The 17501-nt window shown below is 37.7% G+C and overlaps 2 protein-coding genes across 2 annotated transcripts; both read left to right on the top strand.

The window, feature by feature from the left end:
* Positions 1–402: 402 nt before the first annotated feature.
* LOC107705113 (HIG1 domain family member 1A, mitochondrial-like) lies at positions 403–1430 on the top strand. Its single transcript, XM_016508256.1, has 2 exons — positions 403–566; positions 654–1430. Exons 1-2 carry the CDS (start codon positions 434–436, stop codon positions 740–742), a joined length of 222 nt encoding a protein of 73 aa, XP_016363742.1. The 5' UTR covers positions 403–433; the 3' UTR covers positions 743–1430.
* A 2968-nt stretch (positions 1431–4398) lies between these two features.
* Positions 4399–15523, top strand: ccdc13 (coiled-coil domain containing 13). The gene is made up of 14 exons (XM_016508255.1): positions 4399–4592; positions 4929–5077; positions 5865–6007; positions 6156–6236; positions 6324–6437; positions 6514–6618; positions 8126–8290; positions 8372–8548; positions 9641–9847; positions 9923–10005; positions 12088–12228; positions 13099–13250; positions 13399–13504; positions 15359–15523. The coding sequence occupies exons 1-14, from the start codon at positions 4399–4401 to the stop codon at positions 15513–15515; spliced, it is 1974 nt and encodes a 657-aa protein (XP_016363741.1). The 3' UTR covers positions 15516–15523.
* Positions 15524–17501: the final 1978 nt, after the last annotated feature.

Below are 17501 nucleotides of genomic sequence, written 5' to 3'. Positions count from 1 at the left end.
GCGATTATCGCCGACGTTTAACAAACTTTGTTGTGACTAAACAAAGGGCGCCAATGTAAGTGTGCACACCGATGCGCAAAACGCGAGGCGTAAAAAGCGACATTTTAAAAAAAACGCCTCGGGCTCGGGTTAAAAACTGGCCGACCAATGAGATTGGCGCTTTTGTTCACGCGATGTGTACCGGGGTATTTCTGTTTTTCATTAAGCGCCATCTAATGTCAGGGAGCGAATTTGCACGTTCACTCGGCTCATCGCCAGCGAAAATCGCTTGGGTATGAACACAAAAGACGCGTCGAAAAACGTTGGCGATAAGCGCGCGCGATAATCGTCCCGGTGTGTACGAGGCTTAAGACTGGTTTTGTGCTCCAGGGTCACATATATAACATCACCTTAACTCTTTCATATATTGTCTCTCTGTGATGTCTCTTAAGGGATGGCTGGGTTCTTTGCCATTGTGGCATACAGACTGTTCAAACTGAAGAACAGAGGAGATACGAAGATGTCAGTCCACCTGATTCACATGCGTGTGGCTGCGCAGGGCTTTGTGGTGGGAGCCATGACTTTAGGTGAGGTGCTTTGCTAGATTTACACACACATCCTCAGAATTAGAGAAATGTATCGTTTAATGCAATATTTTGTCTTTTTGTTTGCAGGAGTGATCTATTCTATGTACAGAGAGTACGTTCTCAAACCTCACGAAGCACAGAAAGCGTTAGAGCAGAAGGCATTGGAAAAAAAGTGAAGAGAAATGTGTTAGATTCCTGCGATATCCTTAATACCAACGGTTTGTGTTTACTGCTAACATAAGAACTTTTTAAAAATAATTTCTTGAAACGGTTTCCTTTTTAAACTTTAATAAACCTCAGAAAAGGAGGTTAGGTTGCCTGGCATGTTTAAGAAACATTGTACAGTATGCGACGGAATTGTAGCTATTTTGCTACCGCCAACTACTATTTATGAAAAAAAAATTTTTTGTTACTGAAAATATTTGGATTAGTGTAATTTCTGCTAAATGCTGCTGCTCTTATGTCAGTGTTGTGCCCTTGTTTCATCACAGAAGTGTGGAATTAAGACCTTTGCACCTTGTAACTCAAGATTCGTTCTTGTATCATTTAAGTCAATAGTCGAAAGAAATTCCAGGACAGCAAACCTAACGAACCATCATCTGAAATTTGACAATGCATTGAACACAATATAGGGACTTCACCACTGCTTCACTGTGTGTATGAGTGTAAGTGTCACGAGGAAGGAGAGGAGCTTGTTCTTTTGTAGATTTATTGATTGATTGTGTTACTGTGTGAGGTAATTATTGCACCTTTTTTTTCATATTTCAAAACAGACACAAATTGTACTTTTAGAGTGGTATATATTTTGAGGATCTCGGCTACCACTGTGTTTATCTTTGCCAATAAAAACTGTTGTAATTCCAATAAACTCTTCTGGTTATTATTTCACACTCGTGTGTTACTGTGATGTGTGTGTTTTGCAGTCCTGCTCCGGGAGTCCCAGGATAGTACCATAAAGTATACAGTATGTCAGTTTTCTGTATGCATAATATGCTTCTGATGTTAGTTGTGCTACTATAATACAGAATCCAAAATGCTTCTTTGATTTGAACGTCCATTTACAGTGGGATGAATGAACATTTATCTCGTGGTTTACTCATTGTTTGATTAGACTGCCAAAAAATTTAATGTTTTTACACAAAATTAGAATTCATCATGGCTTATATGAACTACTGAAACAGCCCGTCACACCCATGAACTGCAACCAACCATTTTCTGCTATCTGTATTTATTACATTTAATCATTTCACAAGTGACTAAGACACTTGGCAGAAATGCCTGTCACCAGTGATTGATACACGTCTGGATTTGTAAAGACCACAGAGACTCAGTTTAACTCAATCAAAGGACGGTGTATTTTACTGGCCTCACTAACAAATGACGTTAGGTTTGCACATCTCTAAATAGATGATGTTGCCTAGTTTGTACTGTGTAAGTACATGCTGAATGTTATTGCAGGATATTTTGGACTTGCAGGTCTTTGGTACCATCTCAATATCACCGAGATTCAGAACAAAGATGAACAAACACTTTTCCAGGATCTGAGACTGATTTAGCAATAACAAAAATAAGACCAAAGCCAAACAATGTGGAATAGATGTAACAGGTACAATGACACAAACTTTAAGGACAAATTTTGGTGTAGGGTGATAGAAAATATGGTTTGTACAGTATAAAAACCATTACGCCTATGGAGAGTCCCTGTAAACCATAACAACCAATGTGTGTGTGTGTACCTGGTATTTATCAAGTTATGGGGACCAAATGTCCCCACAAGTATAGTAATACCAGTCAATTTTAACCTTGTGGTGACATTTTTTTTTAGGTCACCATGAGGAAACAAGCTTATAAATCATACAGAATGTGTGTGTGTGTGTGTTGTGTGTGTGTATTGTGTTGTGTGTGTGTTTGTGTGTGGTGTGTGTGGTGTGTGTGTGTTGTGTGTGTGTGTGTGTGTGTGTGTGTATGTGTGTGTGTGTGTGTGTGTGTGCTATTTCACAGGACTGGATGAGACCAAAGTGTTCTTCACCCGTGATTGGTTTTTATGAAGGATCAAGGAGCATAAAAGGTCTACAGTGCCTAAAGAGGGAGCTCTGCTCATGCTTCCTGTTGAATTTCTCTGTTTGCAGAGTGTTTTTGCTGCTGGCTTGCCTGTTGAGATGCATGCTGGTTTGCCTCTTGTGTGCAGCTTCTTTTCTTTGTATGTGATATGTAGGCCTACTACATTATTATAAATATCTAAAAATCTTTTCCACACTCTCTCTCTCTGATAAGGGATTTAGTTATTTATTTTAGGCTTTTGTTGAGTGTTTCGGCCTTAAAAAAAAAGCTTAAAAGCTGTAAAAAAAATGTATATCCTTTCAAAAAGCGTTGGAGCAATATATGGACGGCTTTCTATGATTTTTTTTTCTAATTTGTAATAAGTGCCTAAAGAGGGAGCTCTGCTCATGCTTCCTGTTGAATTTCTCTGTTTGCAGAGTGTTTTTGCTGCTGGCTTGCCTGTTGAGATGCATGCTGGTTTGCCTCTTGTGTGCAGCTTCTTTTCTTTGTATGTGATATGTAGGCCTACTACATTATTATAAATATCTAAAAATCTTTTCCACACTCTCTCTCTCTGATAAGGGATTTAGTTATTTATTTTAGGCTTTTGTTGAGTGTTTCGGCCTTAAAAAAAATGTATATCCTTTCAAAAAGCGTTGGAGCAATATATGGACGACTTTCTATGATTTTTTTTTCTAATTTGTAATATTTCTAATATTTGTATATAGACATGTATTAAGCTCCCACCATTGTACAGCTGTTTGTGTTACATAATTACATTCCTGTTGTTATGAATTATTTGTAACAAGTGACCTATTATTTTACTACTAATAAAACAGCCTAGTTAGATGTCCAGTGAGGTTATCAGAGGAGTCTCTGCCATAGACCGTCTCTGCACGCACTTCCTACACTTTTAGAAAAAAGGTACAAAAGCTTTTTCACCCTTTCAAAAGGTACACATTTGTGCCTTATTTATCCCTCAAGGGTGGTTTTTAGTGCCTTAAAGATACATATTAGTACCTCAAATGCACATATTAGTACCTAAATAGTACATAGTAATACTTTAAGGTATCGCTCCAGTGACATATTTTGTACCTTTTTACTCTGAGAGCGTGGCAACGCGTTTCCACGGAGACGGTCGTGTTTACAAATGGACGGGAAACCACTAGCGAAACCTTTAGTGTCTATTAAATGACGGACTATACTCTCTTAGATATATTTATGAATTTATTTGAACCATAACCATGTCAATCCCAATGCCAATTCTTAACTAAGTTGAGCGGAATCTTACGTCGTCCGGTAAGTTTTTGTTCAGGTTTAAACGGACCGCTTGAGAATCCTCTCCGTACTGTAGATTATAATAATGTTAACTTAAACGTTAATTTGTCTAAAATAATCGACATTGCTCTAATATCATACATATATGCTTTATAGGAGTAGTAGTAGTAATAAAAAAATAAATGTTATTTTTATTTTATTATTGCATTTTATTTGCATGTCACATTGCAGCTCACAGGGGTTTACAGACTAGAATTTATAAACATTAACACAGAGTAAACATAATACTAAAAATAAAATAATATAAAAGGACAAAAAGTGCTTTAAAAAACAAGCCTGCAACAGGCAACCCATGCAAATGAGCTGAATCAGGTGTAATATGCTCTCTGGATGTGTGGATGTTTCTTTCTTTGAAGCATGTTTGGACAGCTCTCATCTATAACTGCATTAGTTTGCATAAACAAGCTCTCATGCCATTTGTCAGATGTGTCATATTGTCTCTGATCTCTCAGTGATGGATGGTGACAGTGATGAAATAAAGGAGCAGCTGAGGCTTCAGTTTCAAGCTCTTCAAGAGCAACAAGTGCAGCGCATCCAGAGAAGACTGGAGATGAAAAAGACGGACTCAAACGCTCCTCCTCTCAGCGGTCTGGACAATATAAACTTCACAGAAGAGGATGATGACATGATGGGTCTATTCAATGCAAGGTGACACATGAAACATGAGTTCACAGAGCGGCTATCACAAATATAATTATTAGGGTCCATCATGCCAGAAATGAGACCTCGTAATTTAGCAGTCTGCATGGCGTTTTTTCCCCCTTTTTATCACTTTCATTTAAAATTCTATTACCTCTGCATGGATTTTCCTTCTCTAATTTTTAGTTATTCAAAATTACATAACTATATAACTTCTAACACACACACACACACACACACACACACACACACAAACACACACACACACACACACACACACATTTACCATGTGTTAATTCGATATGCAGTGTGTATGAATTAAATAGTAATTGTACTCTAATTCAGAGTGACGCAGAATGAAAACAAACAGCTGCACGATCATGTGAGGGAGCTGAGAGATGAGAACGGCAGACTCCATAAACTGCACAGTGAGAAAGACTTTGAGATTAAACACCTGAAGAAGAAGAGAGAGGAGGAAAGATTGGCTTTAGCAGGTAAACAGTGCACCATTTCTATTGTTGTGAGCTTGATAGTGGCCCAAAAAAGTTAGGACTCTTACATCCGAAAATGTATTGCACTGCATGTGGCATCTGCAAACAAATCATATTCTAAAGTGTTTCTCTAAGAGTGTAGAGGTAAGTGGCTGCATGAAGTCAAAGTATATTACTACTATTTTTCAATATTTTTGAAAGCAGTCAAGGCTGCATTAAAAAAATGGAAAAACAGTAAGATTTTTGATCAGTAATATGCATTGCTAAGAACTTAATTTGGACAACTTTAAAGATGATTTTCTCAATATTTAGATTTTTTTGCACCCTCAGATTCCAGATTTTCAAATAGTTGTATCACAGCCAATTATAACAAACCATACATCAATGGAAAGCTTATTTATTCAGCTTTCAGATGATGCATACATCTCAATTTCGAAAAATTGACCCTTATGACTGGTTTTGCGGTCCAGGGTCACATTTGTGTTCAAAATGGTGACCACTTTTATTTGTAGGGTTCTTTGATAAGCAGAACATGTATTTGAAATAGAAATCTATTGTTACATTACAAATGTCTTTACTGTCACTTTTGATCAATTTAATGCATCCTTGTAAAACAAAAATCTTAATTTTCTTTCAAAAACATTTGGAACATTACTGTATATAACAAAATATATTTTGAAAGATGCTACTTGTCGTGCCATCCTAATGCAATGCCATTCATACATTAAGTGCAGTGAGTCTGGTATATAATGAGTGTGTGACAGTCTTTTTTGGTGCTTTCTTTGTGAAGGTACTGCTGGTCTGGCAGGAGATGCAGGAGCAACCAAAATTGTGGAACTGTCAAAAAAGAATCGAGAATTAGCAGCTGAAATAGAACGAGAGAAGACCAAAACGAAACAAGCAAACAATCGAGTCAAAGAACTGGAGAAAGAGGTAAAGATAAAACAGAATCGTTAACTCCTTTGATTTCAGATGCATTTTTTTGTGCACTGTTCTGTGCTACAGCATGATGCATTCAAAGTTGCTTTTGTCAGCTCCTTCTCAGTGTGGGGTTTCATCAATATCATTGCTGTTTTATTAGCTTCAGGCCACATTGTTACTTAATCCTGGCAAGAAGACAACCAAAACGCAGGATTCAAGGACTGTGAACGACCATCTTGAAGTAATATTGTGTTGATCATCATTTGGTACATGATTAGACATTGGTAACTGTTTTGAATGACATTCTTTTCAATGTGTTTTTGTGTAGAACAGCCCCATAGTAAAATCCCTGCAGGAGAAACTATCTACAGCCCAACTCAAAATGACTGAATACCGCAACCAGATCCAGACCTGTAAACAAGAGTTAAAAATAGCACACAGGGTTTGTTCACAATAAATCCTGTCATTCATGTGATCAGTAAACATCATGTGATGATTTAGTGGAACTGTTTTGTCAGGTGTTGAGCTGTGAGGTGGGCGAGGACGTCAATATTCAGCAGATACTGTGTAACCCGGGAGGCTGGAGAGGCCGTTCTCAGCAGATCCTCGCCCTTCAGAACAGAGTGAGTCTTCAGAACATAGCCTCAACTTTTAGCGTGACTGATTTGTTTTAGATACTGATTATTCACTCGTTTGTTATACATGTTAATCAGCTTTCATGCATTGAGAAGGGCTATTCTGTTTTGGACATTTTCACGAGCAAAGCAAAAGTGCTGTTTCATAATCAAAATTCTTTTGGATTTGTCATTCAAAATAGACTTTTTTTTTTACCTGTAAGTTCCGAGTTTCAAGTCTTTTTTTCTCATAATTCCAAAAAAAGTCCAAATTGCGAGATATTGTGAGAAACTCAGATTTGCAAAATGTTAACTCGTACTGCGAGAAAGGAAGTCCGAATTCAGAGTTTATATCTCGCAATTCTGAGTTTTTATATGTGACCCTGGACCACAAAACCAGTCTTAAGTAGCACGGGATATTTGTAGCAATAGCCAAAAATACATTGTATGGGTCAAAATTATTGATTTTTCTTTTATGCCAAAAATCATTAGGATATTAAGTAAAGATCATGTTCCATGAAGATATTTTGTAAATGTCCTACTGTAAATATATTAAAACTTAATTTTTGATTAGTAATATGTGACCTTGAGAACTTAATTTGGACAACTTTAAAGATGATTTTCTCAATATTTTAATTTTTTAAATTGACCCTTAAGACTGGTTTTGTGGTCCAGGGTCACATATTGCAATTGTCTCACAACTATCTTACAATTTTAATGGAATTGTATTTATTCAGCTTTCAGATGATGTATAAATCTCAATTTCAAAAAATTGACCCTTATGACTGGTTTTGTGGTCCAGGGTCACATATTGCAATTGTCTCACAACTATCTTACAATTTAGTCTATTTTTCTTGTGATTCAGAATCTATATCTCACAGTTCAGACTTTTGTTTCTCGCAACTCTGAGAAAAAAGTCAGAATTATGAGATAAAAACAGAATTGTGACATATAAACCCAAACAGTTGTGTGTGTGCATGTATTTTTTTTCACCATGGAATAAAAAATAAAAGTAACTGCAACTTTTTTATTTCACTATTCTAACATTTTCTTGCAATTATGAATTAATGCACAATTCTGACATTTTTCTTGCATTGCAAAGAAATGCTGTTATAATAACGATGATACTTTTATATTTATTCTAACATTTTTCATAAAAAATGGAAATCTCTGCAAAAGTATCTAAAGAGTCATTATCCACTAATCACAAACTCATTGGACAGAATTAAAATTGGCTTGAAACAACCATTCCATATGGAAGCTTGTTTCTGCTACAGGATAAAAATATTTAAAAAGATAATTGTGACTTTTTATCTCACAATTCTTTTTTTTTTTTTTTTTTTGCAAATGTCAAAAATTCGGAGAACTGTGACAGAAAGTCTGAATTGTAGGAAAAAAAGTTTTTATTTTTTGATTCCGTGGTGGAAACAGGCTTCCATGATTTCACCCATTATTGGAATTTGCTCTGTTGTATTCATAGGTCACTTAATACTGTTAAACATTTTATACACTGAAGATGCGAGACCTGGAACAGCAGCTGAGCCAGTCCTCTCACAGGAAGCAGTTATGTGACCTCGGCCTGGAGGAGGAGATCACAGGAACGGGAGGCCTACTGAAGACTCAAGACAGAAACCTCAGCCACATCCGTCACATAGAGAGGGAGAGGAAGGAGACACTGGAGGTTGTGCACGTTGATTAAACATCTTTACGGGTCCATTTATGTTATAACATTTCACATTTCGATAATGACGTGTCTTTGCAGAAGCTCACAGTGGATTATGAAGTTCTTCTTGAGGAGCACTCAGACACGAAGAAGAAACTGGAGGCCTCTAAATCCAGGAACAAAGTGTTGAGCACAGAAGTCAAAGCCCTGAAGAGCCAGATCAGCACTCTGCTGGATAAAGGCAAACATGACGATGAGCTGGTCGATGCCTTATTGGTAACAGATTCTTGAATTGCTGTGTGATACCCCAATACAGAATGTATAAATATTATACACTCTTAAAAACAAAGGTTTCAAAAGGGGGTTTTATTTTTGGATTTTCCGAAGAACCTTTCAGTGAACATTTCTTCCTTAGTGTGAAGAACATTTCAAATTCTAAAATCCCATTTTTGGGACAAAATACTGTAAGAACCCAACACATATGACTCGCAAGCTGCTAAAAGACACCAAGGTTCTAAATTAAACAGTTAGACAGCGATATATTGAAATACTCCAATGTTCAAGTAATAGTTATTTATTAATAGTGTTGCAAAAAGGTGGAAAACTTCCAATAAATTTTGGAAACATTCCAGGATTTTTTGGAATATTCCTGGGATTTTTGGAAAGTTTCCGGAAATTTACCGGAAATTTGTCACCCCTTTGCAACCCTATTTATTAATATAAATTATTATATATAAATATATTAATATTAATGTCATTAATAATGATAATAAATAAATCTATAACGATCTTTTACCCTATATATACAGTATTTAAATACATAAATATAAATGTAAATAAATATTTTTGTCTGAATAAATAACAACTTATAAACATGTCCAGTATGAGCAGAATTTTGGTAACACTTTAGATTAAGCAGCACATATTCACACTATTAGCTATAGTTTTTCCTAAAAAAACTCCTAATTTGCTGCTTATTAGCAAGTAAGGTAGTTGTTATGGTAGTTATGTTTAGGTATAGGGTGGGTTAAGGGATCCAGAATATGGTCAGGCAGAACTAGGCATTAATATGTGCTATGATGCTAGCAATATACATCATGCTAATAAGTAACTAGTAAATAGTGAATAGTGTTCCCTAATCTAAAGTATTACCACGTTTTTCATGAAATCTAATGTTAGACATCAAACAGACATTATTGTAAATAGTAATATATTGTAGATATTCTTGTAAATAATAATAAACGCATGTAACAGACGCATGACCTCTTGACTCCCTCCTCCAACACAAGCAGGTGATATTGAATATTGATTTGGCAGGTGATATTATATATTTGAGCAGGGCTGATCTCTGACTCGCTCCTCCGACAGAAGCAGCAGGCGAAGTGGCAGGCCATGCTCGGGCATCTAAGTCAGAAAGGGTCCCAGCGTGAGGAGGCTCAGCAGGGCCTGGAGCGACATCTGCACAGCGAGGCCCAGCAGCACGCCTCGCTCGTCCAGCAGCTCAAAGCCATGGTCTCAGAGAAGGAGAACAAGGTCAAAGAGCTGGAGCAGGAGATCCAGCAACTCGCCCTCATGGTATGACATGTCTGATCACATCATCAGCGCTGTTGTCTTTCTCCTGCTTATGCATGTTTTGTGTGTCTGGAGCAGAAGCAGTCAGAGTGTAAGAGTCAAACTAACATCAGGCCTTCGACATCACGACATGAGAACAGCAGGGAGTCAAACTCTGCCAGGTATTATCATTCTTAAAGGGTTAGTTCACCCAAAAATGAAAATTGGCTTGTGTTTTACTCACCCTCGAAGCATCCTAGGTGTATATGACTTTCTTCTTTCAGACGAATTTTAGCAAAGGAAAACCAGTCTCCTCTTGGCTTATATCGAAATCCTCCGACATTTTTATTTGCAAATCTTCGATTTGTACTTCTAATTAGTGACTGCAGAAAAAGTGCACTTTAAATACCCGGATGATGCACTTAAATAACCGAGAAAATGAAGTGTGGAATGTTGGACACTTCATGCACTCAACTGTCACAGCTTTAATTACGTAGTGAAGGGGGAGGGGCTATCAGACTCCGATTATGAATTACAAAATAACCATATATAATTCATACACTACATGATTGAGTACATAGTGCGTAAGTACATAGTGTATAGTGCGTCATTTGGGACGCAGCTTTAGTCGACAACAAATAAACTGTGATTTTCTGACCAAACATTTTGCGCACAGACACACACACACAACAGAGGTGTAAAGTATTTGAGTAAATGTAATTAATTACTTTACTTGAGTATCTTTTTGGATACTCTGTAGTTTTACTGAGTATCAAAGATCAAAGATTAGCAACTTTTACTCTCTACTTCACTATATTTTTGAATGAGTATCTGTAGTCTTTACTCCACTATATTTGTAATGAGTGTTGCAGTTACCAGGGGCACCGTAAGGGGGGAAGGTTAGAACGATTCCAAGGGCCCGGCGATAGAGGCCGGTATTTCTAACGAGAGCTGCTTCGTGAAGCTTCGAAACTTTTGTGAATCAATTGTTTCGAAACACTGGTTCGGAGCGCGTATCAAACTGCCAAAGTCACGTGATTTCAGTAAACGAGGCTTCATTACGTCATAACTGTTTCGAAACGTTACGAAATGGTTCGCCACTGGGAGGCGATCTCTGTGAACCAGTGAATCATGGGAGTTCATGATCACCCCCCAGTGGCAAACCATTGAACCAGCGTCTATGGTTTTTACCTGATCTCGGATCAGTTTCATCAATTTGTAGACATTTTAACGAGACATTTGTGTAATTAAAAGTATTAGAAGTAGTTAATAGTCTCTTACTGGCCTCTATATACAAGCTCTCAAAAAAACAAACAAAACAAGCCTTGCAAATTAATATAAAATATTTTAAAAACCACATGTTATACAGGCACTTCATATTTAATGGTATTTTATGATTTTTATTGCATTTAATGCATTATACTTTCAATAAAACATTTGCAATGGGTTTTTAAAAGCTGTTTTTATCCATGCTTTAGCCTGAGTTTTAGTTGCATTTACACACTTTTGACCAGCAGGCGTCACCAGTGTGTGGTGTTTCGAGCGCTTCGAAACAGTGAATCATTTTGCAAAGCAATTGGTTCAATTGATTCGAAGCTTTGAAAAGCTTCATTTCTCCCATCGCTAGTGTCTTGTTATCTTTTTAAGCATGTTAGCCCCTTGTGTATATATATATAGCCCTAGTGTTTCTTTAGTTCCTTGTGGGTTGTTGAATGTAATGATTATCTGTTTGCCCATCATTCTGTTCCTTGTTCCCTGTGGTTTTTGGTTTATTGTTTGTACTAGTTTTTCCATTAAATACCTGCACATAGGTCCTTGCCTCTGCCTCCAGCTTCTCCACAATGTTACAGTTTTTCACTGGCATGTCTCTTTGACTAGTGCATATTTGAGCCTACATTTATTATAAGCAGTGTTCGAACTATAACGTGGACTTTGGGAGAGCCCACTTGTTTTTTTGTGGGAGCCGAGCTCCCCCTAGCTCCCCCGTAGTTCACACCCTGATTATAAGTAAAATACTGAAGTACTGTTAAAATCAGATACTCTAAGACTTTTACTCAAGTTGTTTTGGAATTGGTGACTTGTAACGTGTAGTGGAGTAATTTTCACTGTAAGGTATCTGTACTTTTGCTCAAGTATGATTTTCATGTTCTCTTTATACCTCTGACACACACACACACACACACACACACACACTTCCTACAGTCTGCAGTGTCTCCTGCTATCTAATACAGCAACGTGAGTGAAGGCATTGCATGTTATTTCAGAGATGCACAAGCAGCCTGTCCAGAGTGTGCTGTTAAAATCCCAGCGCTCCAGGCTCAGTGTGCGGAGTATAAGGCTCTTTATCAAGCTGCCAGTGTGGAGAGAGACAGACTGCTGGAGCTGACCAAAGTGCAGCAAACCAGGTAGGACAGAATCAATAACTATGTTATTAATAACTTTCTTCAAAACATCTTCATTAAGGTTCCATGGATGAAAGAACGTTATATGGGTTTGGAAAGAGCATAGGTGTATGGTGTCCCTTTGAATGGTGTTAAAAGTGTTAACTAATACCATCTGATTCTACTTAATAAAAGAATCTTTCAAAAGCTTCAACGGTACCGATGTCAGGGATTCCCAAAATGTTTTGTCAGCCAAACCCATTTAATGTTTACTTGAAGTCCCTGTGAGATTTCATGTTAATACTTCGCATTTTCACTGTTCTCTGATGATGGTTAATGGTCACAGGACATTCCAAACTATATAAATATGATATAATATGTCAATCTAGATAATGTTTTATTTTGACTTTGTTGCCTGTCTATAATAATAAATATTATTATAAAATAAAATCCTTAAGCTTTTATTTTGGCAAGATACAGGTGAAATGCTGTAAATTTTGTTTACAAAAACGAAAATGTTCCAAAATATGACAATGAAGTAAACCTAGCATACGTTGCATTCCCATATGCACTTTAAACTGCATTTTATTCACTGAATTTACTGTGAACTGAAACGCTGAAAACACCGGATCACAAGCTGCTCCCGCTTCACTCTGCATTATTTAATTAGATCACAGGATTTGATTTGATAATTGCAGCAAGCTATATCTTACTTTTCGTGCAGCCCCTTGTTTTTATTTTAAACTTGCACTCAATATTATGAATTACTAGCTTTTCATCAACTCACAAACCCCCTGCAGTTCCCTCACGAAACCCCGTTTGGGAAACCCTGTCATATGGGCTAAGCAATGGGTTTTTCAAGGGAATGGCTGTTTGTCTTAATTTATGCTACAGTGAAGAAGAGGCGAAGCGCCAGTGTGCAGAAGCTGAGCAGAAACTCAGACTGGAGTGGCAGCGTTCAGTCTCACTGGAGCAGCAGCTGGAGAAAGCCAAACTGGACTTAAGGAAAGAAGCGAGTCTGCAAACGTCTAATAGGAGTAGAACAGGTTCTGTATGACCTCATGTAGACTGAATTTGAATGATATTTCTCATGGTAGGAGTCTCACTGAAACCAGTTTTACATTGTAAAATCCAAGGTTCATTGAATATTGAATCTCAAACTGAAATCCTTTGGGTTTTCTTGGCCTGATGTAGGAAGCTCAGGCAGCACTCTGAGTCTCCCTGACAAACAGGAGGGTTCGTCTCCCAGAAGCCCCTCTGATGTCACCCGTGATGCACAACTTGGTGAACTCAAAGCACGGTATGGCTTTTGTTCCTAAACTTAGTTTTCACATGCAACCTCATTTTAGTACGAAAAGATATTTCAGCAACTGTCAAATAAACTTGTTTTCTACCATTGAGCCAAACAGCTCTAAGAACGGTAAGGAATGGTTACAGTTATTTCCACTTGAGCTTGTTTCGGCACAGCATGATTACAAACCATTCTCGGCCCGGATTTCCGTACTGGAGAACCGTGCTGGTAGAACGAGTATAGTGATGTCGCCACTCAGGATTGGTCACTTGTTAGTTTCCTGGCTACTAGTTTCCAACTGGTCAAGCGTGCAAACATAAATATCTCATCATCCTCTATAAAGCGGTGACTATTTACATCTCATAGCATCTGTAAACATTTGCATTACCAAGGCAATGTCTGATGCATTTGTATAACAAACTCTGTTATCTGTTAATGGAACAGTTAAGCAATGAGTAAGGTTTTGCCTGAAAGTGGATATACAGTACACATGCCCAGTATCTAGATCACTGAATTACTAATTTTGTTCACAGTATTTTGCCCTGATTGTGAGAGAAAATCTGCAGAATTTAAAACACTTAGTTATTTAGTTCTGAAGTGAAATTTATATAGGAATCCATGAGATCTGGAAATTTCAGTGAGGGTAAAAGATTATCCCATGCAAATTTTGCAACGGGTTCAATTTGGTCACACGTGTCTTCGATTCGCAGTGTTGACCTACAAAAAACTGTTTGTTTTGAAAATGGCTTCTGTGTGAGTTGTGCTTCATACATCACAACACTATTGACAATACAATATATCATAGACCTTTTGCCCGTGAAATGCTTTTGAAATTTCGTTAATGTGATGGCACCTTCCCGCTGCTAGCAAAACCTTGCAGCTTTACACTGCAAATTTACTGGACACTTATTTATTGAAACTGCCTTTATGTTGAAGTGAAATGACAGTGACGGTTGGCAGTTCAGTATGTACCTAGGTTTTGAAGTCAAACATAAAACAAATGCACATGCATTTGACAAGTCGCTTTAAACTGTAGGCTTAGTTTGAAGCGCTTAATATAAAGCATGTCTCATGTGTGATTAGGAAAACTTGAATCATGCACTTTTCTTGCAGCAGCTCTCTCTGTACACCCTCAACTTAGAACATGAGGTCACTTAGAACATGATAGCACTTACTACTAGCAACACTATTTGGGTATCATTCATGTCTGTAGAATAAATAGTGTTCTGTCATGAAACTCTAGATGGCGCAATCTGATATAATCGCATCATTATTCACATGGCACAGCTGATTGTTTCCTTTTTGCATCAGCAGCCAGTGAGCTTGCTGCTCCACATTCAAATACTCGGCTAGTGGTTGCTGTAGCAGTTGCAGTGCACTTCAGAAACCCTCCACCTCCCCAGCTCCACCTGTATAGATCAGCTACGGGGCGATTTCATGTATGTTATATGGGGGTTATTTCATATATGTTAGCAGCAGTATTTCTTACATGCTCAGAGCAGTATGTTGTGGATGTATTGGCAGTAGCAAGTCTCTGTACTTGCTCTTTCGCTGCAGCAGCAGCAGCGTAGTAGATCTATTCCGGCAAGACCAAACACATTAACATTGTCATGTACATTACCATGCTAAACTCTCCGAGAGTTGTCGTGACAGAACTAAGCAGAGAATGAGCCACATGCCAAGTTAAAACCATTATACACAGTGTTCGAACTACAATGTCTTATTAAGGGGAGCCGAGCTCCCCCTAGCTCCCCCGTAGTTCGCACCCTGATTATACATAATATGAGCAATTCTAATAGTGATGCTCTCTGAAACTGCTTGCTTCAGACCAGTACACTAAATGCATTTTTTTTGTCCATACAGGTTGGCACTGCAACTAGAAGAAAATGAATCCTTGAGAACTGCTCTGAAGAACGCCTTGAAGGAAAAGAAAGAAGGCTTGCAATTCTACAAGGACATGCTGGCCCAAGCAAAACAGGAATTCCAGCATGCCCACAGAAAGCATGAGCAGGGGACTTAGACTGGACTGATGAAGGGTCTTTGCTAGCAAACACAGATCCCTGAAGGACAACACTGGCAGTTAAGTTAAGGGGACGATCGCTCTGTATGTTGCCATGTTTGCTGTTGACAACACACACACACACACACACACACACACACACACACACACACATGCCAGCATTGTGCCAGTATCCCATCATGCCTCTGTCCTAGCTGCCCAGCTGCTCCCTAAGGTACACACTAGTACCCTGATACCTCCCTCTCACTCACTCTCTCTCTTCTTCTGCTGTTTTCTTTGTCATGAGTGATCGTCTGCAGGTCTCTAAACACCGGGGCCCACCTGGTCCGGGAGTCGCCCATTAGAACCCCATATGTGATGGAGACACAATGCGCCCAACTTCCACACCTAATCAACACCATTGCCGTGTTTGTTGTGGACAACACACACACACACACACACACACACACACACACACACACATGCACATCAGCATTGTGAAGACATGAGATATGAATGAGATATGATACATGTTTCACTCTTTGCTGGAGGAACAGTTGTGAAAAGAATAGTATAATAATGAGAACCTGTTTGTTTATTAACGGTAGGAACATTTTAAGAAATTATCAAGGTAAACCAAGTGTTTTTTTTTTTCTTTTTGGCACTCTAAAGTGGAAACAAACTTTCCTGCCTTCTTTTCTGACGCACATTGCTCATTAATATTTGATTTGTGTGTCGTGGTGTGAAACCAAAAATGAAAAGCAAGACCAAAATGAGCTCGGCAGAATGTGCACCGTGCCCTGCTCAAGCAATACGTGTGTGATGACTTGACCCCTCGCTTTCCGTGTCTCTCCTCTTGTTTACATTTAGCGTATCAGCCGGCGCATTCATGCTGCCATACATGAGTTATTCTCTTTCCTATGTGGCCGGAGGGGGTTTGAGGCCCCCCATCCTGACGCTGCTCCACCACGCTTAATTTAAACCTGTGGCTGAAGCAGTGTGCTCCTCTTGAAACAGCGCACTATTTCATCTTCCCAGAAGCCTGAGGGACACTGGCAAGCCCAAGGCTGTTACGAGTGCAAGCACCACAAGACCAAAATATCATCCAGGATTGGAAACGAAGCCTTATTTACAGTGAAGAAATAAAAAAGAACTTGTGTTTGAAATGAGATTGTAGATAACAGATGTTCAACAAGCAAAGGGACATTTGACACAGCTTAATTGCAGTTGTAAAGGCTGGCGTGACGCTTTAAAGGGGCAGTTCACCAAAAAAAAGAAAATTCTGTCAAAACGTACCTTGTTAAAAAGAAGTAAAGCATACTTTTAAAGAGTGTACTTAATATGGGAATACTATATTTAAAAAGAATATACTTGAGTGCAAGCTGAATGTAGGGTTTTCAGACATTTAATTGCATGCTATTTGCGGTAAAATTCAAATGTATTATAGTTTAAATTTATATTTAATGCAGTTAGTTGAAATTAAGTGTTTTTTTATCTTCGTAAGTAGGACGTAATCTTAATCTTTATGTGTAATTGCATAATTTAGTTGTCTTAGAAATATGGTTAATTGTGTTGTCAAATGTACTGACAATCATTTATGGCAAACTTAAATATATTTAATGCAATTTCTATTGAAACTTGTATATCTTGTATTTAAATATATTTGTAATTACACATTAAGTACATTTTAAATATAAAATATATAAATGTAAAATATAATGTAATTTATTAACTTAAAATGTAATGTCATTTAAATGTAATATCGAATAACACACTACAGTTAAAGTTATGCTTTAATATGGTTTTTATGCTTTAGTATGTTAGTCAGCACATCAAAATAAGTCTTCTTCTTTAAAGCACATCAAACAAATATTAAAACGATTTAAAACATAAGTGCAACTTTTAATTTTACATTATTACAAAGTGCACTTATTAAAATGTCTTGTGTTGTGTAATTTCTGCAAGTACAGTTTAAAAAAAGAACTTTTTTTTGTAGTGTACTTCAAG

The sequence above is a fragment of the Sinocyclocheilus rhinocerous genome, unplaced genomic scaffold (genome assembly GCF_001515625.1).
Source record: "Sinocyclocheilus rhinocerous isolate Xijiao unplaced genomic scaffold, SAMN03320098_v1.1 scaffold173, whole genome shotgun sequence".
Lineage (NCBI taxonomy): Eukaryota > Metazoa > Chordata > Actinopteri > Cypriniformes > Cyprinidae > Sinocyclocheilus > Sinocyclocheilus rhinocerous.
Note: the sequence above shows the minus strand (reverse complement) of the source record. Positions and strands in the feature narration are given on the sequence as shown.

Coding starts and splice junctions, on each gene's coding strand:
- LOC107705113 (XM_016508256.1), top strand. CDS start 434: ATGGCTGGGTTCTTTGCCATTGTGGCATACAGACTGTTCAAACTGAAG. Junction 567..653: donor GGTGGGAGCCATGACTTTAG/GTGAGGTGCTTT, acceptor TTTTGTTTGCAG/GAGTGATCTATTCTATGTAC.
- ccdc13 (XM_016508255.1), top strand. CDS start 4,399: ATGGATGGTGACAGTGATGAAATAAAGGAGCAGCTGAGGCTTCAGTTT. Junction 6,008..6,155: donor TCAAAGAACTGGAGAAAGAG/GTAAAGATAAAA, acceptor CTGTTTTATTAG/CTTCAGGCCACATTGTTACT. Junction 8,549..9,640: donor AGCTGGTCGATGCCTTATTG/GTAACAGATTCT, acceptor CTCCTCCGACAG/AAGCAGCAGGCGAAGTGGCA.